Source organism: Barbus barbus (assembly GCF_936440315.1).
Source record: "Barbus barbus genome assembly, chromosome: 49".
Lineage (NCBI taxonomy): Eukaryota > Metazoa > Chordata > Actinopteri > Cypriniformes > Cyprinidae > Barbus > Barbus barbus.
The window spans coordinates 15811365-15837773 of record NC_136727.1 but is presented as its reverse complement, the minus strand read 5'-3'; the positions used below and the strand labels follow the sequence as shown (position 1 = coordinate 15837773).

General features: G+C 37.5%; 2 protein-coding genes across 3 annotated transcripts; one reads left to right on the top strand and one right to left on the bottom strand.

The window, feature by feature from the left end:
- Positions 1-1862: 1862 nt before the first annotated feature.
- On the bottom strand, positions 1863-4407 carry bbip1 (BBSome interacting protein 1; the record flags this gene model as incomplete). The annotated part of the gene is made up of 3 exons (XM_079412914.1): positions 1863-2164; positions 2335-2379; positions 4398-4407. The coding sequence occupies 3 exons, from the start codon at positions 4405-4407 to the stop codon at positions 1992-1994; spliced, it is 228 nt and encodes a 75-aa protein (XP_079269040.1). The 3' UTR covers positions 1863-1991.
- Positions 3012-26201, top strand: LOC306867158 (leucine-rich repeat protein SHOC-2). Of its 2 annotated transcripts, none has more exons than XM_079412710.1 (9): positions 3012-3096; positions 16249-17226; positions 18125-18262; positions 19612-19742; positions 19862-20050; positions 21578-21700; positions 21811-21948; positions 22849-22966; positions 23054-26201. In XM_079412710.1, the coding sequence occupies exons 2-9, from the start codon at positions 16587-16589 to the stop codon at positions 23260-23262; spliced, it is 1686 nt and encodes a 561-aa protein (XP_079268836.1). In that variant the 5' UTR covers positions 3012-3096; positions 16249-16586; the 3' UTR covers positions 23263-26201. The 2 variants fall into 2 exon arrangements, with proteins under 2 accessions (XP_079268836.1, XP_079268837.1); XM_079412711.1 differs by lacking the exon at positions 3012-3096 and adding an exon at positions 6678-6838.
- Positions 26202-26409: the final 208 nt, after the last annotated feature.

The window sequence follows — 26409 nt, the reverse complement described above, 5'->3', positions numbered from 1 at the left end:
CAAGAGACAGCGTCAGAAGCGTCTTGACTGGACTAAAGACAAAAAGGACAGGACTGCTGCTGAGTGGTCCAAAGTTATGTTCTCTAATGAAAGTAAATTTTGCATTTCCTTTGGAAATCAAGGTCCCAGAGTCTGGAGGAAGAGTGGAGAGGCACATAATCCACGTTGCTTGAGGTCCAGTGTAAAGTTTCCACAGTCATTGATGGTTTGGGGTGCCATGTCATCTGCTGGTGTTGGTCCATTGTGTTTTCTGAGGTCCAAGGTCAACGCAGCCGTCTACCAGGAAGTTTTAGAGCACTTCATGCTTCCTGCTGCTGACCAAATTTATGGAGATGCAGATTTAATTTTCCAACAGGACTTGGCGCCTGCACACACTGCCAAAGCTACCAGTACCTGGTTTAAGGACCATGGTATCCCTGTTCTTGATTGGCCAGCAAACTCGCCTGACCTTAACCCCATAGAAAACCTATGGGGTATTGTGAAGAGGAAGATGCAATACGCCAGACCCAACAATTCAGAAGAGCTGAAGGCCACTATCAGAGCAACATGCTCTCATAACACCTGAGCAGTGCCACAGACTGATCGACTCCATGCCACGCCGCATTGCTGCAGTAATCCAGGCCAAAGGAGCCACAACTAAATATTGAGTGCTGTACATGCTCATACTTTTCATGTTCATACTTTTCAGTTGGCCAACATTTCTAAAAATTATTTTTTTGCATTGGTCTTAATTGATATTCTAATTTTCTGAGATACTGAATTTGGGACTTTCATTAGTTGTCAGTTATAATCGTCAAAATGAAAGGAAATAAACATTTGAAATATATCAGTCTGTGTAATGAATGAATCTAATATACAAGTTTCACTTTTTGAATGGTATTACTGAAATAAATAAACTTTTTCATGATATTCTAATTTTATGACCAGCACCTGTATATCTGTGCTACTTATGACTGCTTTTGTGCTCCAGGGTCACATATAATTTAGCTTTCGGAATGAAATAGTATTCGGGCATTTCCTGAAATTTACAGAACTAGATTTCTTGCGATCAAATGTTAAGGAGGGTGGATGATAGATGACAGATGATGCAAAGACAAATGGAACAAAATATTGAAATTAATGAATTTTTAATCAATATTTATATCCTTTTCACTACATACTGAAAACAGTAAATGTTTATTATCCATAATCTCAAAATAGTGAAATATCAGCCTAATTCTATAATGGTGAGATTTTTTTTATGCTTTTGAAAGTCTCTTCTCACCAAGGCTGTATTTATTTGATCAAAAATACAGTAAAATTATTTAATTTAATTTTAATATATTTTAAAATATAACTTATTCCTGTAATGACAAAGCTGAATTTTTAGCAGTTTTTGAGGAAACACTGACATGATTTTTCATGATTAATTGATGAATAAAAAAAGCAAATAAGCATTTTTTTAATAGAATTTTTTTAACTGTCACTTTTGATTTATTAAATGTGTTCGTTGAATAATTTTACACATTTCTTTAAAAAAAGACGTAGTAGTTCTGAAGTTAAATATCTTTAAATATGACATTTACAAAGTGTATGTATTTAAAAACTAGACAGGAATGTAAAGACCTGTGCATAATCACAATTTCACACATTAATTAGCTGGCATCTTATTCAACAAAAGCTCATTTACAGTGAGTTTATATATATATATATATATATAATTGAATTTGAGAATGTAGCCATTGAAACCATGCTACAGAGCTGCAACTGTTATGAATGAACTTTCTGGCATCTGAAACAAAAATTCATCTGAATCTGAACTAAATAATTATTCATGTGGATATGAGGCCTTAAGCACACCCAAACTCATGCATAAATATAATTTCTCCCAAAACAGCAAACAAAAATGAAAACCTTTGATCTGAAAGGTGACCTATGGCTGACTACATTAGTGATCTGTGCTGATATTAGGTTGTGATGGAAGTGTGTACTTCATCTCTCAGAAGTGTGCCCTACTCTGCTCTCTCAGGCTGCTGCTGCTCCTTCAAAGCCAGTTCTTGTTCTTTGATGATCTCCTGAGCTTCCTGCTGCATCTTCTCCAGTTTCTCCAGCATCACAGACTTCAGAGGGAGGAGTTTGGGTTTGCACAGGACCATGGTGGGAACGTCCTCCATGGAAAGCTGACCTGCACAGATAAAACACAACACAACCCTCATGCACTGGGTGTTTGCAGCAAGATCCAGTGCTGCGGTTGTTTTGGTTGTCATGTGGGCGTCTTTCAACTCAGTCTGTACAAGGGTGAGATTTTGAAAGCTGTGCACAGAACAAAACAACAACAGCAGTGGAAAAACTCACCTTGTTTAGGCAGAACCTCTCTAAACATCGACTTCAGCGAGGAACCTGTTAATGAAACAAAATAAGCATATGAAAAGCAATACTATCAAATCTATCATGTATTATTAGTCACATACAGCACATATAAAACAACATATACACGCATAAATATTAATTCATACATAACCATACACTTTTATTTTTTATTTATTCATTTCTTGGTTTTAAACACATTTGAGCTATCTTTCACTTCAAAATGATTATTATTATTATCATTATTATGATGCTGATGATTATTATTTTAGTTATTATTGTTGTTTTTAGCACTTATTGGTCATATTTCACTCCAAAATTAAAAGAGAATTATAATTAGAAATGCCATTTTACATAAAATATGCACACTTCTAGACTATTATTATTATTGTTGTTGTTGTTGGTTTTGCACACATCTAGGGTTTATTTCACCCAAAACTATTATTATTATTAATATATTTATTATGGTTATGTTTATTGTTAGTTTTTAAAATGTAGGCTATTGGCCATTTTACACTCTATAATCAAAAGAGAATAACAGTTGGACTATTATTATTATATTGTTGTTTTGTGCCGTCCCCCAAAGCGTGACTTTCTCCCCACTTCATTGCGTCTGTCATCATCGCTGCGATATTTCCAAAACAAAAATAACGCGGAGCTCCGGCAGTCTCGTGACGCGTCAGTGACGCGCGCTGCTGGAAACAAGGAGGAGGAAGCGAGGACGGCGGCGGCGGAGTCACACCTCTGAAGGTAAAGCGCTTTCGCGGCTCGACGCGGCTCCGGATCGCACCTTCCGCGGCGCGGCGTTGATGTTCGGCACGATGAACGCCCGCGTGCGGCGGCCAGGCGTGATCGACGCGGAGCGGTCCGCGTGCGGCGGGTCTGAATGCGCTCTTTTGTTCAGTCCCGGAATGGCCGCTGCTTTATGTGTGTGTGCGTGATGGGTTTACTTTTCTTTTTTTAACGCATTCCGTAGGCTTCCGAAAAGAATGAGAGAGACAGAGAGAGAGAGAGAGAGAGAGAGAGAGAGAGAGAGAGAATAAAAAGAAAGGTGCTGCGAAAGCCAAGTGCGGAATGCGTCTGAACAGCAAACAAAAGAGAGATTTGTCCCAAAATGGTCATAGAGTCAGAGTCAACAAATCTTTATTGGCACGATTGTTACCATTTTACTATATTGCGAACGCGTATACAATACTTATAGAACACACATATTTATTTAAAAAATAAATAAATAAGTGGATGCAGAAATGACGGAAAGGTATGAGATATGGTAGATATGAAAATAAATATACCTTTAAGTGACAGTGGAGCACGACTGCTGCTGCGCGCTCACGCGAATGAGTCGTTCTTTTGAATCGGATCTTCTCGGTGAATCGATTAAACCGGTTGACGAGATTAAAATTGCACTAGAGAGCACTTTGGAGCAGGGTATTCCAGCATGGCAATGACCCAAAACACACGGCCAATGCAAAAAGGAGTGGCTCAAGAAGAAGCACATTAATTAGTAAACGATTCATTCGCAGACTGGATAGGACCGAGTGATTTTGAGTGGAACACACTTGTTGTAAAAATGCCAGTGACCTTTTTTTTTTTTTTTACTGAGCTTTTATTTAAACAATTTGATTTTCAATATTTTGCATATCTGTTCAGTCAGTAGTCTGTATGCAACATATGACACAGTTCAACAATTGTGTTGCTTCTAATTAGCAGTTGCACATATTTGACAGAACACATACTCATTGGTGCACTAATAAAATGTGTAACACTTTACTTATCTTACTTCCAAATTACAACCTATGTAATATCTAATAATTTAACTTACAATAGTACTTGGTGCAAACCCGAAAAATTTGACTGAAAGTAAAATAGGTAATTTTGAAATTTGAAAAAAAAAAATTATAAAAAGCAAAAGCAAAATATTCCCACATATATGACGTTTGTAGAGTATGCAATATGGTGCGCTGGGACATAATGGACTACGCGAGGATGCAATTTCTCAATGAATAAAAGTCGCGATAAATACAGAAGTAGCGACAGACTGTACTTCTTACTGTATGGCATGGTTCAATGCATTGGTTGTTGATTGGATGCTGAGATGTGGGTGTTACAGTGAAAAGTGGTGGCAGGTCAACGCAAGCTTGCAGAGACGGGTTTTAAAGATAAAGGGCAGGTGACTTTGGAGAGTGATAGGTGAGCATAAGCAATTAATAACAGTTTGGTCGACCAAAAGATTTCAGGGCTATCAGACTCCAACTAACGTTATAAATGACACAAATAACCTCGTACACTACATGGTTGAGTACCTAGTGCATAAGTACATAGTGGATAAGTGCATAGTGGAGTCATTCTATATTTAGGGGTACATTTCAGGTCAGCCAAGAAGTCAGAAAATTACTATTCTTTTTTGATAAATAAACTATGTGGTTGAATAATATATCCTCTCAATGTGCTAAATTAATTATTTGGCAAGCTTAAGCTCTAATGACTTTTTAAATATGTTAATGAAAATTAACATTTGATTCATTATTTTGTCAACTGTGTTACGGACAAATGCTGTGTCACATGAACCATGAATGAAGTACCACATGCTTGAGAACACATTTGTTTGAAGGTTTCTGAGTCTATTCACCAGAGCTTTTGATGTTATCTAACTGATTTGAAAATATGAATTTGGGGCATCATAATGAGCGTTCTGTGAGATGCTATCGTGAAGAATGAAACTTTCTTCAACTTAAATCCAAAGTATGCTGAAGTTAGCGTTATTCACCATCCTTACCAAAGACATCCATCTCCAGACATATCCCTATCTTTTTGTCTGACGGTTCAGTTCATATTTAAAAGATTAATAACATAAAAACCACACATAACACAGTTGACAGGTATGAACTTAGTATCCATAAAGCCATTTAAACACACACACATTATAATAACATACATAATAACGTTAATGACTGTATTACATTATTATAAAGTTAAATTAAGTTTTATAATGCATCATGACACTTCAAGTTTTCAATAACATCATAACACTTTATCAGTTATGACTATACGGAAATTAGGGTGATCATACATGCCATTCTTCCCGGACATGTCCTGGCCAGGATTTCTATATTGCTTTGATTCAAAGTGCCTCGAGAGTGTTTCGAAAACATAAGGAACCGATGTCATACACCACACATGTAACTATGTAATTTCTGTGTAATGACAATAGTTTGTGAATATTTTCAACAGCACTCAGCGGGAGCATAAATTGACCCACAAAAGTTGTTTGCACTGCACTCTTTCGTCACTTGATCTTTCGTTTAGGTGCGTTGATCCATTAAATCACTTACTACACAAAACCATGATCCACACTCACACAAAATAGTCTTTTCTTTTCATTTTATTCAACATTTTATCACCAATAGGACAAGGACACATACGTTTCAGCTCAAAGGTGTGTATAAATTGACCCTGAAATGCCAACAATGTCAGCCGTGTTAATCCTTGTCAACTGTGTTACAGCTGATGGGTAACACAGTTGACATTTCGGCCATTTTAGGGCCTTGTGCAAACTGCTGACCTTGGACTAGTTACTACATGACCTTGATTAACTTATGTTTTTAGATTCTTTCTCTACATATTTATAAATATAACATGTGACGCAAGTTCACCAGAACATGTTGATAAGACAATCAATTAATCTACTCTACGTGACAATAACATAGATAAAATATTGAAGAGGAGAAGTTATGACTTTCTACAGTGTCTTCAAACTTCCCTCCAAAAAAGGAAAATCCATCAAGGGATGTTGGACATGTGACTTTGGAACAAGCCATTGCTGATTTATAGGGCGTTTTATAGTGAGTAACACAGTTGACACTGATTTCTCGGACGTACACAAAATGGATGATTTAATGTAGATGCATGAGCAAAATATTTTTTAAACACCTTTCTCATAATTTGCAGAAATAATTATCAGAAATATATGCAGTAAAATGTATTTTAGAGCCAATCTGAAGAGCAAAACCTCACATTTACCAAATCGGACAGCACAAAAACAGCAACTTCCAGTATAGAATAAGCCATTTTTGCAAGATAAAAGATGGATATTTGTTGGATTTTTGTATTAAATTAATTAGAAATGTCCCCTGATATAAAAGTGATCATTGTTTGAAGTGAAAATGTAGTAAAATTGATAATAGAGTCCATGGACATGACATGTACCCCTGATTATAGAATCACAATATGCCGACTTGCTGATTCTGACTCTTTGAACCGAAACGTTCGAAAGAACCGATTCGCGCGAACGAGTCGGACTTTCCATCACGCGCGCACGCGCTGCGGCTTGAGCTGCTCTTCCCGCTTTGAGCTCGAGCTGCTGCGAGCGCCGTTTGGCGGATGACAGTTTGTTTTCACAGAGGGCCTGTCTGAGGAGAAGAACGGACATTTACACCCTCAGCTACGGGAACCGAATCGCTTTTCGTCAAGATGAGACCGCTTATTCCCAAATGTACGCGTTTGGTGAGAAGTGTGAGGTGACATTTGTGCTTTGTGCTGTTTTTTGTGTAAGCTCGCGCAGGGCTAATGCTGCTAGTCTGTTAGCCGCAGCTGAAGGGTGGCTAACGTAATGCTAGCAGAGAGATTTCCTTAGCCAGCCTTCAAATATCACGACACGGCGAACGCGCTATTTTCGTTATTTTTTTCTTTAGTCAGCAATATTATGCAAGTCTACATTAATGACAGTTGTGTGGGTTTCTGTGGTTTAATAGCAAGTTAGCTAGTTAGCCGAATCAAAACAGACGCTTTGCACTCTGAGCCCCCTTACACACATCAGATAATACTGATTTTTATTGCTTACCATATTTAAACGTTTTATTATACTTGTAAATGTGCTTTAGGTTAATAATCTGGTCTGTTTGTAAACAAAACTAGACATTTGCAGCTTTTGCTGACCCGTTGATGTGTAGAGAGATATTTAGGCCCTCAATCTACGTTAAAAAAGTGTTCACAAAAAGTTATATTTCTTCACAAAGCTTTTTTGTTGTTGTTGTTGTTAAGGTGATAATGTGTCAGTTTCTCAGAAAGACTAGCATTGCATAAGGCACAAATAATTTTAAATCTGCTTCAGAGTGAAGAATAGTCTTTCATTTGAAGAGAATTTGCTGAAATGTCAGTAAAATTTCTCTTCTCATTCGACTTTATGCTTGTGTGTGTAGACGTGCATCTGTTATCTATTTAGAAAGCGTTCTGTGGGTTTCTTGGCCTTGTTTTAAAGCCAACATCCTAGTCGAGCTGAGCGTGAGACTCCTTATTTAGCAAAACCATGAACTTTCAGGTGTTAAAATAGACTTTATGCAACATCCCAGTATTGCACACATCCATGTAATGTTAAAAAACAAAGAGTCGTTTGCTTTTGTCTTGTTGGGATTCGTGTGCATTTGGGGATCTGTTTCATAAATATATCAGATGCATCATCTCTGTGAGCTGATGTAAGTGTGTTCTAAGCGTGGTAAGAAAGATGCATTTTTTCCTGCAGTCGGATGTAAGATTAGGAGAAGGTTGTGCAGGATGACCCCTGCCTTACAGTGCTGTTCAGCAGTCTTCGCCCACTACACACATCCAGAATTGCTTTGGTTTTCTGCATATTAACTATCCTGTTTTATTTCCTGTACTTTGGATGTTTCATTGGAGATGCTCTGCCTAATAGCTGGTAATTATATTATGGCTGATGATGATCAATATTATAGGCTTGGTTTGTCTTTTGTGTAGGCACCAATCTAGACATGTACTTTTACAGAATGCTTGATTGTGGTTTGGTACTTTTGTAATTGAACTGTTCGGATTCCACTTAACAGTTCTTTTAGTGCTTTTTTATAAAGAAATCTTTGGGGGGGGGGGGGGGATCTATTTACAGCCTTCTCAGTCAGTTGGCAAACGATGAGATGATTTTGGGGCACAGATTTATAACAGAACAGTTGTAATATTTCAGAAATTAATTTTGAGCAGAGTCACATGAGCCACAGCCATATCACCCTGCAGCCCAAGACTGGTTGCCCACTGAAGCTAAGCAGGGTTGAGCCTGGTCAGTACCTGGATGGGAGACCTCCTGGGAAAACTAGGTTGCTGTTGGAAGAGGTGATAGTGAAGCCAGCAGGGGGTGCTCACCCTGCGGTCTGTGTGGGTCCTAACGCCCTGGTATAGTGACGGGGACACTATACTGTCAAAAAGCACCGTCTTTCGGATGAGACGTTAAACCGAGGTCCTGACTCTCTGTGGTCATTAAAAATCCCAGGATGTCTTTCGAAAAGAGTAGAGGTGTGACCCCGGCATCCTGGCCAAATTTCCCCATTGGTCTCTGACCATCATGGCCTCCTAATCATCCCCTTACACTGATTGGCTTCATCACTCTGTCTCCTCTCCACCAGTAAGCTGGTGTGTGGTGGGCGTTCTGGCGCACTATGGCTGCCGTCGCATCATCCAGGTGGATGCTGCACACTGGTGGTGGACGAGGAGACACCACCCCTCACAATGTAGAGCGCTTTGAGTGCTTAGAAAAGCAGAAAAGCGCTATATAAATGTAATTAATTATTATTATTATTATTATTATTATATACAATTGTAACCGTAACCTCAACTTTTTGATTTTTGAAAGGAGGGGCAAGTCAATTTTTTATTTTTTTTTGTAATCAACATTATGCCACAAAAGCATTGTACTGTAACCAGAATCTTACTTTAAGTATGTTGTCCTTAAGCTGGCATGGAATGAAAATTTGCCATCTTTTTTTAAGTGTATATTATAGATTTAATTGTGAGTCATGCATGCATTTTTGAAGTTTTCCTGTGAAAATGTCAGTGTTTCTGGTGATGTATGCAGGATTAGTCCAATCATTTAGTCCATTTAAACTCCGACCTCTGCAAGCTCATTTTCCTGTACCTCCATTTTTTGAGTGCCATGCCCACATCTCAGCATCCAATCAACAACTGATGCATTGAACAAAGTCCCCATCCTACATTTTAATTTTAATTCCGATAATTTGTTTACAAGATCTATTGTAAAATGTAACTATTTTACATTTTGACATTCATATGAATTTGTATGTTTTCCGTGAGATCTGTGAAGGTTTAGGTGTTTTTTTTTTCTCATGAGATCGGGTTGATTTTAACCCTTTTTCACACATAATATATAGCATAGCCTACATGTTTGCTTTCATAGTCTTCAGTTTGCACGTTGTTTGGAGAACAACTTTAGACGTGATGTGGAATAACACATTTTCTTATTTTTAAGTAAATACTGAAAATGTTTTCAGTAAGGAAAAAGGAAACTAACAAATAAAGTAAAGAGTAGAAAGTATGCATGGGGATATTTACTCATGTACTCCACACGTGAACCTGCTGGGTAGTATGGGGGTTTTACACAATTTTTGTTTGCATCTGTATATATACATACATTTTTTTATGTCAGGTGGATGTGTTTGGCTGTCACATCACATTTGTATGCTTTCTTTCAGGATCTTGCACCACATGTGGAACAAAATTAGGTTTTTTGACACATTTGTGTATGCTTGTGACTGATTTTCAATTGATGCGAACTTTTGAAAAGCTGAAGTAGTCCCACACTTAATGTACTTTCATGATCAATCATTGCTGTCACTTCTGAGTGCTTGTGCCCATCCCTGTTAGAAAGCGACCATTTACCATAGCCCACGTTTTAAAAGCCAGTGAAGTGATTTTTTCTTCTTCTGTGTTTAGTTCGGTGTACATTTAAATATTGATCTGCAAATGTTTGTTTTGCTTGGTAGACTTGTTCTGCGAAACCAGTGGCTCACTCAGAAGTGGTATCAAGTGGCTTTTCTGCAAAATATCACATCTTTGGGATTTCAGTTTATCTGAAGTCATGCGGGCTTACCTGCTTCTAATTTAAAGGAGTTGTCCCGGTTTAAGAGTGTCAGCATCTAAAGTAGACAGTGGAAACATACAGATCCTACAATGAATCAAACACATCAAAGTGGCTGACAAAGTGACCTGTTTACAATGCAAACAAAGCATTTTTTGACTGCGTATAAAGGCGCAGGTCAGCAGAAACTGCAGCAGTTCACTTTTGCACTCTGCTCACCTCAAGATGTAACCAAGATTAGTAGTTGGAAGGTCATGAAACTGAAAGTTATTTTGTCTAAGTTGCAGGTAAACTCCGTTACACATTCAGTGGTAATGGAGGTCAGTTAATGTTTGACAAATTGCTTGGTCTTAAAGGAATAGTTTACCCAAAAAGGAAAATTTGCTGGAAGTGTACTTACACCCAGACCATCCAAGATGCAGATGTTTTTCTTCATCAAAATAGATTTGGAGAAATGTAGCATTATATCACTTGCTCATTAATGGATCCTCTGAAGTGAATGGGTGCCGTCAGAATGAGAGTCCAAACAGCTGATAAAAACATCACAATAATCCACAAGCAGGGATGTGATTTTAATACGGATGACCCATGTGATTCGCTTGGTTTGAGCCACTTTAATTTACTTTTGGGAACACAACATTCGTCATTTAGAAACGTTTATAAATCTGTTGTTGTTTACAAAGAGAAGTTTCAGTGTCACGTGATCCTTCAGAAATCATTCTAATATGCTGATTTGCTGCTCAAGAAACATTTCTGATTATTATCAATGTTTAAAACAGTTTTGCTGCTTAATATTTTTGTGGAAACAATGCCACACAAACATTTGTATAATATTTAAAAAATATATTTAAAAAAGTTTTATAATTTTATTCATCATGAAAGTGATAAAAAGTGAGTGAAGACATTTAAAATGATTTTTGTTTAATAAATGCGTTAACAAATTTAAAGAATATTTTTGATAAATGCAAATAAATGCTGTTCATTAAACTTTATATTTATCAAAAAATCCTGAAAAATTGTTTATTACCATTTCCACACAAAATATGAAGCAGCAAAATTGTTTTTAACATTGATAACAATCAGAAATGTTTCTTGATTCAAATAAATTGTAATTTCTAAAAGATCACGTGACACTGAAAACTGGAGTAATGATGAAGAAAATTCTGCTTTGCATCACAGGATTAACATTACATTTTATATGTTAAAATTGAATAATTTTGTTTTTTAAATATTTCACAACATTGCTGTTTTTTTTTTCTTCATTTTGATCAAATAAATTCAACCTTGATGAGCAGAAGATATTTATTTCAAAATCAATAATAATTGTAATGTTTCCAAACTTTTGGCCGGTACTTTAATAATAATAACAGCAATTCTATTTACCATAATATATTATAGTACTTTATTATAATATATTATATTGTTATCATGATTATTAAATGCTGCTTTTTATTTTTTACAGTACAATAGTATGTATTATTACAAAATAAGATATATCTTTTAATGTGTTAAAATATTTTTTTATTAATAAGTAATGGGGAGTGGCTTGTGGGTGTGATTTGGGGTGTGGTCAGATTTTCCTTATTTTTTGTCTCTAGCTGATCACATGCCTGCACAAGTAATCCACCAGTCCATCAATTAATGTCTTGTGAAGTGAAAAGCTGCGTATTTCTAAGAAACAAATTAATTGTTAAAGTATTTTAATGTAAAACTGTCACTTATGGCCAAAATATCCATAGTCCATAATCCATAAATTCATCCCCTGTTGTCCTCTCATATCAAAATCCATCATAAAATTGGTTTAGAACTGTTTCTGGCTGTTTTGGGCTTGTAAATTGTGCTTAATCTGTGCAGAGTTCTTTTCTGATCCACAACTTTTTTACTGGAGAAAGCAATATTTTGGATTATGGACTTGTATTTTAGCTGGAAGCAATGGTTTGAAGTTAAAACTATCTTAATAAACTTGTTTCTTAAAAAACATGCATCTTTTCACTTCACAAGATGTTAACTGATGGACTGGAGTGGTGTGGATTGCTTGTGGATTATTGAGATGTTTTCATCAGCTGTTTGGGTTTCATCAGCTCTCCGTTTGGTGGCACCCACTCACTGCAGAGCATCCATTGGTGAGCAAGTGATGCAATGCTACATATCTCCAAATCTGTTCCCATGAAGAAACAAACTCATCTACATCTTGGATGGTCTGAGGGTGTGAACGAAATAAAATTTTTGGATGGTCTGTTCTTTTAATGTGAGGATTTTGATGCACTTGCCATCTGTCAGTATCAACATGGGAGTCTTCATGTACACATTCAGGATAGCATTATTATTATTATTATTATTGCAGACGAGCTGGACGCTTTGGCCATAAAGGTCTTCTGACCTGCGGGAGGCCTGAGCTTTGAAGAGCACTCCCAAAGATTATTCCCCGTGGCATTAACCTTTCTGCGGCTCTGATCTGGGCTTGAGCTTGGACTAGGCACACGCACGCTGAGCACTTCAACTGCACACACACTTGAATTTCACAATACAGGACAGAGGAACACATGCTTATTCAAAGATAGCATCTCTCAGAGTGCTGAGGCGTTTCTGATTCGGGCTGCTTGTGGTTTTGTATTGGATTACTGGGTGTTGAATTTCATTTGTGATTTAATGAAGCGTCTCACAGGTAAAGGTGTAAAGCTACTGTTCCTGTAATTGATGCAAAGCTGCTTTGTCTTTTTATGAGCAAGTAAACAGTTGTGCAGGGCTTTTCAAACTCGGGTCTCAGGGGCGCTAACCATTCTGTGAAAAACTGTACCGGAAAAATGTATTTTAGAAAATGTATTTTGGGGCTGTCATCATGCACTTAAGATATGAATGAAATATGTTAAATGTATTTGTTTTACTTTGATATTCAACAGATGTGATATTTTTATGTAACTCTGCTAACTCATTTAGATAAATTGTTAGATAATTGATAGTTTTGATAAAAAAATCTGCATAGAGTGTTGTAAAAAGAAATAAGTATCTCAGATACACTGTTAAAGAAGGCTGCAAGTAATGATTTTGTCAACTGATTTTTTTTTCATTATTTTTTTGATTGATTGATCTAAAGATGACTTTTCTGATGGATCTATTAATTGTTTTCTGGTTAGTAGATTAATCCTTTGGTTAACTCATATCATTATACGATGCTCATTTCAGCAAGCACTTATTGGGGATAAATTAAATTAATGTGATGCATAATTCAACACAAATTTACACAATCAACATTGACATGCTGCTCTGGCCATACTGTTAACCTAATAAAAAAAGAAAACATTTTCCAGGGAATGTTTAAATGGATAGTACACCTAAAAATAAAAAACAATAAAGCCATTTTTTACCCACCCTGATGTTGTTCTAATGACCTTCTGTTTTTAAACCACAAAATAAGAAGTCCTTGTCCATATAATGGAAGTAAAGAGCAACCAGCTTCTAATTTTGAAGAAAAAGATGCAAATATAGCACAGAATGATCCTATACAATCTATAGAAAAAAGTACATATAGGCCTATAATTTTTTGGGTACAGATTAGGGCTGAACGATTAATTGCATTTGCGATAAAATCGCGATGATTTTTCAACCGCAGAGGCTGCGATTACACTCTCATGTGACACGCGAGAGTAGAGAGGTGTGTTCGACTTGAAGATCGATCGGTGTATGACATCAAAGTACGGCGAGAGAAAGCATAAGGAGACGCCCGCTCTCGCAGTATTTGATGACACACAGCGATCGGTCTAGCTGAGCTTCTTCAAGTCGAACACATCTAAGCAGTCTTCAGAGGAAGCATCAAGTTTGCACGCTATGTTGCCAAGTCCGCAGTGTGCGGTCTTACATATCATGCAGAATTGACGCGCTACATGTAAATGATATCCTTTGTTGTATTTTCCTGTCAAAATAACAGGAAGTTGCTTTAGAATTCTTCAGCTTTTAAGAGCTGCCAGGGTTTTCCGGTAGTGGGCGGGACTAATGCGCAAACGGCAATCTCATTGGCTGGCGCTCACCTATTATCCTCCCTGTTTTGATTTCAGCGAATCAGTTCAGCGAACGCAGACAACCTGATTAATATTCATGAACCCAGGAGCTCAATAATCCTTAGTCCGTTTTATATTGTTCTTATTAGTAGTAGAATTCGTAGTAGAATCCCCCTTTTTTTATAGAAACACTAAATGACAAACAATATCTTAAGCACCACCACCAGACCTAAGTTCAGTCAACATGACAAATATGCATTCATACATGGTTATTCTAATTACTGAAGTTCTATCATCATTTAATGCTAAATTATCATAATATCATATCATGTTTGACTGACTGATGCTAAGTGAGATATTAAAAAAAAAACTGCCATTTTCCAAATATAAGCTTTTATTTATATATATATATATATATATATATATATATATATATATATATATATATATATATATATATATATATATATATATATATATATATATATATATATATATATATTTATTTATTTATTTATTTATTTATTTATTTATTTATTATTATTATATATATATTTTTTAATACATCAGTCAATTAATATTAGTCTGGTGAGTAAACTAAATAATTACAAGCCAACGGAGATTCTATTGCCAAGTAGAGAGTGTTGATAATATTTACAATAATCCATTGAATTTGATAGGTGTCTCTCACATTGTCCCACAGAAACATTAAAATAGTGTAGATTAGTGTACAATGTTTTATAATAATAATTTATTCTATTTAGTGACCATTTCATTCAACATATTTAAAATTGGGGGCATCCAAGTTATTTGACATTTGAACATTTAAAAAAAAAAAAGAAAAAAAAAAGTAACAATAGTTACTTTCCCTGGTAATTAGTTTCTTTTATAATGATGTAACTCAGTTACTGTTTGTGAGAAGTAACTAGCAATATAACTTAATATAACCTGCCCAACACTGCATAGTATACAATGATTTATTACTTGTCTTTGTTGAATAATACAGAATATAAAAAGCTTTAAAAAATAATCGCAATATTGGTAAAAAAAAAAAAAATCGCAATTAGATTATTTTCCAAAATTGTTCAGCCCTAGTACAGATATACTCAAAATGATGCACTCGTGTGTGTTTTTCTTGGGTGAGCCGGACTGAATTTATGCTCATGAGCAGAAAGACCAACGACTAAAGTCAGGATTTTGGATTTTCATATTACATTGCATTTAAATTTTGATTTATTTTTAAACAAAACAAATTTTTTGATTTTAATCATATACCTTCAGAACACTTGAGAGAATGTGGCACAAGTCATTAAGGGATCATTCTGGGATTATTATTATTTTTTTTTTCCCCATCTTTTTCTTTAAAGCTTGAAGCCAGTCACTGTTAACTGCTATTATATAGACAAGCAATAGAAGGAAATTTCTCATTTAGAGTCATGAAAAGGATTATGCCATTAGAACAACAAATAATGACTTTTCATTTTTGGGTGGACTATCAGTTAAACGGTTTACTTTAGTACAATGACAATATAAAAGTCAACTGTATTATTTTGGAATCAGACCGACCAGTTGTGCTTTTGATTTGAAAAAAAAAAAAAAAAAAAAACCGGCTTGGCTTTTTCCACATCCTCAAAATGGATCTAACGCATTCTTATCAGTGAAACACTCCCAAGCTTTTCCTAGTGTAAAAGCACCCGGTGTAATTTTTCTTCCAGGGTGGTTAATAAGTTCCCGCAAATCCTCCAGTAAAGGATCATCTGATGCATCGCCGAAAGAGATTAGAGATTTAATTGCACTTAATTGCCTGAAGTGGCTGACCATTGACGGCCTGATGCCGTTTCTTCCTGAAAGCGCTTGTGGTACGAGCATACAGGAAGGAACTGTGTGTTTATTAGTTAGTGGTTCACACATTTGCGTCACTGAGAGGGAAGCTCTTACCTTTCCCACATCTGAAATCTGAACGCAACTTTTGTCTGCAAGTCATTCCTGGCATTATGCGTCCTAACTGAAACCGTTTGCTTTGTTTAACAGCCAAAGGATGTGAATCCCGGCAACCCGTCTGTGCACAACAGCTCTAGCTGAGCCGAGGGAAAGAGTGCAGTTCAAACAAGCATGAGGCTGCTGGCCTCCTCGCTACACCGACTACAACAAACACGTGTTGTCCCGGTGGAGTTTTAACCTCTGCAGGAGTACTGGCTGCTTGGTCCACCGAGGCTGGTGAAGAAACACAGGTATGTATGAGCACCCGCAGATATAACCGCCCCTCCCTTTGGTTCGACACCCTCGAATAGCGAACAAAATACTAGAGCAAGAGAAAGCGAGTGAGAGACTGAGGGTCCCATGTGCCATTGGGCAGCGGGGCTTTCGCCATGAGCAGTACTCTGGGTAAAGATAAAGACTCTAAGGAGAGGGAACCCAAAGCGGAAGGGAAATCCAAAACCAAAGGGAAAGATGCCAAAGACGGGAAGAAAGACACGAGCGGCGCATCGCCCGCGGTGGCCTTCACCTTGGACAGCACGATAAAGCGGCCCAACCCGCCGCCTAGCACGCGCAAAAAATCCAGCAACGCGGAGGTCATCAAGGAGCTGAACAAGTGCCGTGAGGAGAACTCGATGCGCCTGGACCTGTCTAAGAGATCCATCCATCTGTTGCCCTCTTCTATCAAGGAGCTGACCCAGCTGACCGAGCTCTACCTTTACAGCAACAAGCTGCAAAGCCTGCCGGCCGAGGTGGGATGCCTGTCGGGGCTGGTGACGCTGGCACTCAGCGAGAACTCTCTCACCAGCCTGCCCGACTCGCTGGACAACCTTAAGAAGTTGCGTATGCTCGACCTGCGGCACAACAAGCTGCGGGAGATCCCGGCCGTGGTCTACCGCGTCACCTCCCTCACCACGCTCTACCTTCGCTTTAATCGGATCACCACCGTGGAGAAGGACATAAAGAATCTGTCCAAACTCACCATGCTCAGCATCAGAGAGAACAAGATTAAACAGCTGCCTGCAGAGATTGGTGAGTGAGCTGCTGCTTAAGACTATTCCTTTAAAAAAAAATCACATTATCTGTGTGTAAAAGTTTCAAAAACACTATACAGTACATATTTTTTTAATATTTCTAATACCAGTCAATATTTGATATTGCATTGTAATCTGTACACCTGTGCATGCTCATGTTCACTATTTTTACATTTGGCATTATCTAACATCCTAATGGTCACATTTTTACATATTTAATGTTTAACATTTTATCAAGTTTAATGTAATTTTTAGCAAATCTCAAAATGAATATCCAGTTTCATATTGTACATTGTAATATTGTGATGCCTAAATCAGTGTTATTGTAGTATTTTTTTAATGTTGTATTTATTAACATTTTGACTTGGCTATAAGTTTTAATTTGAATTAGAATTAGCTTTTGCCATTTTTAAGTTTTTTTTTTTAATTTTTAATTTTAATAATTTTGATTAATTATAATTTTGGTTTTATTAATTTTATATTTATTCAAAAACAATTTTAATAGGTTTAGTTTTAGTTATTAATTACAGCACTGGCCTAAATTCACTTGTAGCACTAAAAATAATTGATTGCATTTATTATTGTTTTATCTTTGAATTATTTAGACAATTTACGTAATTATAGTTTCATTGTTTTAATGTTTATAGGCCGTAATAAAAAAAAAAAAAAAATTGACTTATCAGTATCTTATCAGCTTCCTGCTTCCCATATATGGGCTGCTCTGGGATCCATCAAAATGATTGACAGGCAAAACAAGCCTCAGAGTTTTCTGATTGGTTAACAAATCTGACCATATCTCATTTATACATGAGTATCACTGCGCAAAATCTCTTGCATCATTTTGCGAATGAAAGTTCAGTGTTTATTTGTGATGATTCTGCCGGCTTATGTTATAGGTGAGCTCTGTAATTTGATTACGCTGGATGTAGCCCACAACCAGCTGGAGCACCTTCCTAAAGAGATCGGCAATTGCACTCAGATCACCAACCTTGACCTGCAGCACAACGAACTTCTTGACCTACCTGAGACTATAGGTGAGGATCTACTCAAGGTGGAATCTTTATTGTTGGAAGCAAAATATTTTACTGCTTTTGACCATTTGGTGAGAGTTCAGTTGTACTTTATAATTATGTATAATCTCATCAGTGGAGAAAGTATGCTTAAATGTCCATGTAAATTAGATTAAATCAACAGTTTACACTAGGGATGGGCGATATGGGCTTAAAAATATATCACGATATTTCTGGTATTTATTGCGATAACGATATCAATGACGATAATTCAGGGAATTCTGTTCCTTTAGAGAAAAGTATTATCTTTCCTATTTTTACCCAAAATAGGGTGTTGTGAGCATTACTGAGTACACACGTCTAGACTGTTTAATTCATACTGGAAGCCAGAGAGCGCTCTTGCACAGAAACTCCACATATCCATAGCAGAAGTAATGACGCTCCAGGAAATCCCTAATATGGAAAAAAGGTATCCAGTTATCACTGTAGCTGAATAAAATGCACTAGGGCTGCACGATAAATCGAAATGGAATCGAAACCGTGATTAGACAGAAGCTCCGATTGTCATGCGTATCTTTCAGTGAAGCACAATTCTGTGATCAGCAGTAAATCTTCATCCGAAGGCCAGAGGGCGATCTCGCACAGAAACTCCAACTATGCCCTGCAGAAGAAACCCAGGAAGTGCCTACCACTGCAGCTGAATAAACAGAAGATTTAAATGCTTTCATTGATTCAACATGACTAATAAACACACGACTACGACAATATATTGTTTATCGGAGTTCTTATTATAATTTTCATTATAATAAAGTGTATCTATAATGTAATGCTAATCGACATAGCCTTTATCACTGCTTAGAATACTATGAAATATGTTGCGTGCCTTATTCTGTGTAAGAAGCCTCATCTCACAGAAGGAATTATTTCAAACACTCGACTGACGTTATGGAGTGAGTTTGGAGTAAAAACATGTTATTAAATGTGGTGTTTTCACATGCTTTTCATATATTTTTGGACAACAGGTTTGTAAACGGGCTCATACACATGCAAAACTGTATCACACATGTGCTACTATAGTATATTTATTCAAGGCTCAGACCAATTTTTGTGCACTGTACAGCCCTGACCAAACCAGTTCCAGATTGTAGAAATAGCTCCTTATTTAGCGATAAACTCCTCCTCAATTTCACGTCCGCTTTCGGCAGTGTCACTCCGCAATGTCGCATACAGAAATATGTCAACAACTAGAAGTTATCGCGGGAAGACTAATTCTTATTGTGGGGAGAATTTTTAATGGTATATCGCAAACGATAAGATATCGCCCATCCCTAGTTTACACATTTGAATCATAAACTGTTCATTTACTGTTTCAGGTAACTTGTCAAGTATAAACCGTCTGGGTCTGAGGTACAACCGTCTATCAGCGATCCCTCGATCTTTATCGAAGTGCAGAGAACTGGAGGAGCTCAACCTTGAAAACAACAACATCTCGGTGTTACCAGAGGTTAGTCTTGGTTCAGCTCATAACCGCTTTTAATAATTAGCTGTTTTATGTCATTTATTATAAATATTTATCACCCCTTTTATAAATTATTAAATTGGTCTCTATCTGTTTCTCCTCAGGGTCTTCTCTCCAGTCTGGTGAACCTGACGAGTCTGACGCTGGCGCGAAACTGTTTCCAGTCCTACCCAGCGGGCGGCCCGTCCCAGTTCTCCACCATCTACTCACTCAACATGGAGCACAACCGTATCAACAAGATCCCTTTCGGCATCTTCTCCCGAGCCAAAGTGCTCAGCAAGCTCAATATGAAGGTGAGAGCGCATCTACTCGATCACTGTTGAATATAGTGGGGAAAAATATTATTTGATCCCCTGCTGATTTTGTACGTTTGTCCACTGACAAAGAAATTATCAGTCTATGATTTTAATGGTAGGTTTATTTGAACAGTGAGAGACAGAATAACAAGAAAAAAATCCAGAAAAACGCATTTCAAAAAAGTTATAAATTGATTCGCATTTTAATGAGTGAAATAAGTATTTGACCCCTTCGCAAAACATGACTTAGTACTTGGTGGCAAAACCCTTGTTGGCAATCACAGAGGTCAGACGTTTCTTGTAGTTGGCCACCAGGTTTGCGCACATCTCAGGAGGGATTTTGTCCCACTCCTCTTTGCAGATCCTCTCCAAGTCATTAAGGTTTCGAGGCTGGCATTTGGCAACTCGAGCCTTCAGCTCCCTCCACAGATTTTCTATGGGATTAAGGTCTGGAGACTGGATAGGCCACTCCAGGACCTTAATGTGCTTCTTCTTGAGCCACTCCTTTGTTGCCTTGGCCGTGTGTTTTGGGTCATTGTCATGCTGGAATACCCATCCATGACCCATTTTCAATACCCTGGACCAATAAACTGCACCCTAGCATCGTTGAGGTTAGTTTACATGGCCAAGCAAAAGAATTGTAAACCATACCAGTGTTTCCCACAGGATTTTATGACACTTGTGGCGGCAGGTGACGTCACATATTAATTTGCATATTTATGACGTAATTGCGTCAAGTTTGCGTTCAGACTAGTTTTGGCGCTTTAGATCTGTTCTACTCTATGAACTGTCACTGTAATACAACTGAATGCCCAATAAAGCTGTTCACATTTACATATTTTCTGTTGTCATACATAAAACGGGTATAAATAGTGACTAAACACGACCCATTAATAATACATGTTTACCAGGAATCTCTCACTATACTCCTTAAATCCTGATTTTATAATCGCGACTTCGTCTGATAAAATTAACATCTACACTAAAAAGCGACTATATGCTGTGATTTTGGCTATATTACCGTTTTGTCTTATTCAGCGCACCGCCTGCGTCTGTATAACAAACTGTGAGCATTTTAACAGAAGAATTACGTTCAAATTTATAAGCCCAAACAGTCAGTAAGCGACAGGTGCTTGGAAACGCTGTTTTGTAAATGATTTATTGACGAGTCTGCTGTGGTACGGCCAGCTGAATGCGCTGCTTTTCTGCCGCTCGCTGCACAGAACAGATGCCGAGACCGGGTGAGTCAGACCTCGCGCTCGCGGGGCAGCACTGGAGACATCTTCTGATACGATAGCTAAGGTTTTTTTTTTTTTTTTTAAAGTCACTAGGTTTGTCAGTATGTACCTTTTATGGAAAAAAGCCGCTAAAAGGGTCTGAAAGTTGCAAAATATTGTGCTAATGTCACACAGGGGGCGGTTGGGTATTTGTGGCGGTCGATGTGGGTATTGTGGCAGGCCACCACAAATAAATCAACGTGTGGGAAACACTGCATACCATCTTTTTTTGAAACTATGATTATAGGACAACCAGTTAACGTCTCTTCCGCTGGATTTTGGGACGTGGACCAGTATGGTAGAGCTGAACCTGGCAACAAACCAGCTGACCAAGATTCCAGAGGATATCTGTGGACTGGTGTCTTTAGAGGTGACATGCTCTTCTATATTTTACCATCACTCAGTTTCAGGATAGCAACCATTATTGTCATGTAGTTGGTTCTATGTTTTGGGTCATCATTTTTCCTTTGGTTCCTTCAGGTCCTCATATTGTCCAACAATCTTTTGAAGAAGTTGCCTCATGGGATAGGAAACTTACGGAAACTGCGAGAGCTTGACCTGGAGGAGAACAAACTGGAGGCCCTCCCGAATGAGATTGCCTACCTTAAGGATCTGCAGGTAGGACAATTGTCTACATAGTCAGCATTTTTTTTGTGTCCATTGGAGCCTTTTGTTAGCATGTTGCTAAGCTAACTAAAAGTGATAGACTCATAAACAAAAAATGTTCTGCACACAAAAATGTAATGATACTTTGCAGTACTGTGCAGAATGCCTAAAAGGGACATGGGGATGAGGAAAAATGAGATAGAAGAAGAAATTATATTTCTCTCGCAAAAGTATTGCATTCCCCTGAGAAACTTTGTGTTTGCTCAAAAAAGCATTGAAATATAGTTCTTCCTCCCACCTCGTATTATTTCATCACGGAAGTTTTGTGAGCAAACAAACTTTCTTGGGGGAACACAAACGTTTTGTAAGAAAACGCAAAACTTTTATGAGCAAGCACAAAGTTTCTTGGGAAGATGCAAAAGTTTTAAAAGTGAATGCAAAGTTTCTTGGGGGAACGGAAGAGTTTTATGCGAGAATGCTAATGTTGTAAGAGCGAATGTACAGTTTCTTGGGGGAACGGAGGAGTTTTATGATCGAAAAAAGTTTTAAGATTGAACGCAAAGCTTCTTGGGGGAATGCAAAAGTTTTATGTGTAAGCAAAGTTTTGTGAGCGAATGCAAACTTTATTAGGGGAACACAAACATTTTGCGAGAGAATGCAAAAGTGTTAAGAGTGAACAAAAAGTTTCATGGGGAAATGCTTCTATGCGCATTCATTCTCTACCAAAAGTATTGCTAGGGAATGCGAAGGCAATGAAATATAATTTCCCCTATTTCAATACAAATATGTTTATAATCCATCCTGTTTTTTTGCTTGTTGCAGTGATTTCTGGGATTGCCCTATCTGTGGGGAAACTGAATAGATGCTTTTATAGTGTTTAGTGTAAAACTCATTTCTCAAATTTATTTGCAGAAACTTGTGTTGACCAATAATCAGCTGACCACTTTGCCGAGGGGAATCGGTCACCTGACCAACCTGACGTACCTGGGCTTGGGAGAGAACCTGCTGCAGCACCTACCGGAGGAGATAGGTATGAGCTCACCGCTGCCCTCAAACACACACGTCCACACCAATACGTACGCAACTCGCTTACAGCCTTTCTCTCTCCAACCCACAGGTACACTGGAGAATCTGGAAGACCTGTACCTGAACGACAACCCTAACCTGCACAGTCTGCCGTTCGAGCTGGCGCTCTGCAGCAAGCTGTCCATCATGAGCATAGAGAACTGCCCCCTCAGCCACCTCCCGCCGCAGATCGTCGCCGGAGGTCCTTCCTTCATCATCCAGTTCCTCAAGATGCAGGGTCCCTACCGCGCCATGGTCTGAGGCAACTCACACACTGTATAAAGAGGAAACCGAATCGCCACACGACCTTTGTCATCATTATATCTCGGACAAGAAACTGCTTAACTGGGTTCCAATCGATGGAGGAATCATAGCCAGTTAGGTCCCCTTTACCCCCGTAGTAAACAATGTCTACACTTCAGTTGCCAAAATTAATGTACATTAGTGATTCTGAAGAGGCGCTCTTAAAATGTTTCAATCATTTTGCCAATTTATTGAAAGTCGTTATAGGGGTTTCGACGCCAGGAAACAGTTGTATGCAAAGACAAAACATTTTTACAAGTTCATTTTTGCTGCTGCTGCTGCCGCCATACTGTATGAGTTTTTTTTTTTTTTTTTCTTATCCCACAACCAAAAGATTTTTATTGTACAGAGGACCTGTTTGGAAGCAGTGAACAAATTGTATTTCTTTTTTTTTATTATTATTATTATTAATTGTTATTCTAGAATTGTGCCTATCCAGTGCAGTTGGGTGGTTTGTGTCTGAACATTATTATCCAAGAAGTTTTTAAAACAAAAAGGCTGAATTTACAAAAGTATAATTTATTCCATAATTCCTTATTATTATTGTTGATTATTTTATTGCTCCCTTTTAAAAAAAATATTAATTCCTCTTCGCTGTCGGGACGTGTTGCTGCGCTTGACATTTTAAAATGAATCCGCAATCTTTTTTTCTGTGAAATAGTGAAGCAACAAATTAATCAGAAATCATTTTTGATAGCAATCACGTCATGGCTTAAGTGAGCTAGCGCGTCACTCAAAGGTGTGGGTCTGGTTTCAGGGGTGTCTGTTCTGAGCGTGGGGTTTGTGATTGTTTACTTGTTTGCCATATCCACAGTGTCACATCTACATATCAGGTGCTGAATAGTGCTAGCAGTTAAAGGCCCACGTTTACTGTGAGGAATGCCAAACGCCCATTCAACATCACTTCCGTCCTTTTTTTTTATTGTGCATTTCAAGGATTTCCTGGTAGGTGTCATCGGACCGGTTTTAAACGCCATGATTTCTGGTTTCAAATTCACAGAATATTAAACAATGGTTACAGTTTTTTGCACCGTTTGTCCCACATACCGCCCCTCTTATGCTGCTGCTTTTAATGCACTTTGTATTGATATTTGGCATCCTCCTCAAGTAAAAGGGTCGCGATATTTCATGATACCGATTAAACGTATAGAAGGGGGCATTTATTATTATTATTATTTCTGAAGTATTTTATCTTTTAATTCTTTATCATGTACATTTTATAATAGTGAATGAAAAATTTGCCTCAGCAAATTCGAACGATAACATTCTATTTAGAACCTTTTTTTTTTTCAAGGCTTTGATGCTATTTCTCTTTATTAAATGTTTTGATTTAAACTTCTGTCGGACTAGTTTGTGTTTCTGTATGTTTAAAAATTCATATCAGTTTCAAATGGTGCAGATCATCAAGTATTGCAATTAAAAACCCAAATGTTTCCATTATACGAATTGCAAACTTTTTTTATTTCACCATTTTAAAGAATGGAGCGGTTTCGCGCAAGATGGAATTTCTTTTGGTTTAGTATTATATGACTGTAAATGCCCACCTCCACTTTAGTTTATCAAGCCAAATGTATTTTGTTTGTGTTGCGTCCACACTGTTTTTTTGTATTTTTTTTTACGTTTCCTCTCGCTTTCATTCGTAAGGACATTGTGTACATCGGCAGTTTCGGAGAGGCACTTCGCATTCGTGGGGCCATGAAATGGACAAATCGCTGCTTTTTTTAAATCAACCAGCAGAACCTGTTGCTGCTTATGGACCTCCTAGAAACGTAATGCTGTAAAGAACCGGCCCGCGTGAGATGTTACAGACTGGCTTCTCGGGCCGCTTCTACCAGCACAGACATTCTGCTACAGATGAAATCCCTCTGGATCTGCTCGGTGCATATATTGCACCTGACGCAGACGCTGAATAAAAACAAAAAATGACACCAATACAAACACTGTAAAAAGGGCTTTCTCTGTTCATGCTTAACTATACACCAGAGGCATTGCATTCCTGGTTTTGTATAAAAGCTTAGAACTGTACATTTGAGTTTTCTTTTGTGTGTGCGTGTGTGTGTGTGTGTGAGGGAATAGTTAGATGTTAACAAAATGGAATTATGTGAAAATAAATGCCTTTGAGTACTTCAAGTGAGATGTGCATTAGGGACGCGGCCTTGTGACGCGTCCCATTTGTTTAATTTTGTATTATTTTCAGCATTTATGTGCCATTTATGCAGGGGGGGTAGGACTGGTTTTTATGTAGGTTAACAGTATAATCGGTTTTGGATGAGAATGCATCAAAAATCAGGAATGTAGTCAAAAAAGACAATAAAACTTAATTGTACTTTCAATGATGGATACTGACAGCGTGGTTATAATCAGCCGGGGCGGCGATTTTCATCTTGTGTTGTTCTGGTGAATCCTTATGATTGGAGCTTAAGGGTATGTTGTTTTTTATATATATTGTCTGTGCATTTGGTCATAGAAATTGTATAAATGAAGTTCATTTTCCATGTTTTTTTTTGGTTTTTAAACATAGGAATGTTATGTTTCCTGCTTTTTTTCTTTTCTTGCCTTGCTATGTATAGGAAACAAGCATGTTGATTTTAGTTTTTTCTTTCTTTTCTTAAGATTCATAATTGTCTGGTTGGGTAGACAGGGATGTAAAAAAAAAAAATACTAGATAAAAATGTTGCTCTTTTGTAACTATAAAATGTTTTTTTTGTTTTGTTTTGACACTTCATAGGGTATCAAGTGTTGTGCGGACATACTTTTCTTTAGAAAAACAGCCTTAAAGGTGACTTGATTTCTCTTTCTTTCTGACTCAACCCAAGCAAGTAACAAGACCCTCTTCCATCAGATCAAGTCTTTGCTTTGATGAGCATTCTTCAAATAAATGTTCATTTGACTGCCTTACCAATGTCAAATGTGCTCCTCTCTCACCCCTCATACATTTTCAAATGATCAATCCAGAGTAATAATCAAATCAATAATACACTCAAAATATTGCTTTATTGAGAGAGTATATACAACTCTTATTTATTTGCCTATCTGTCTGTCTATACTTTTAACTATCTATTTGTCTGTATATCTATCTGTCTGTACTTCTATCGGTAAAAAAGG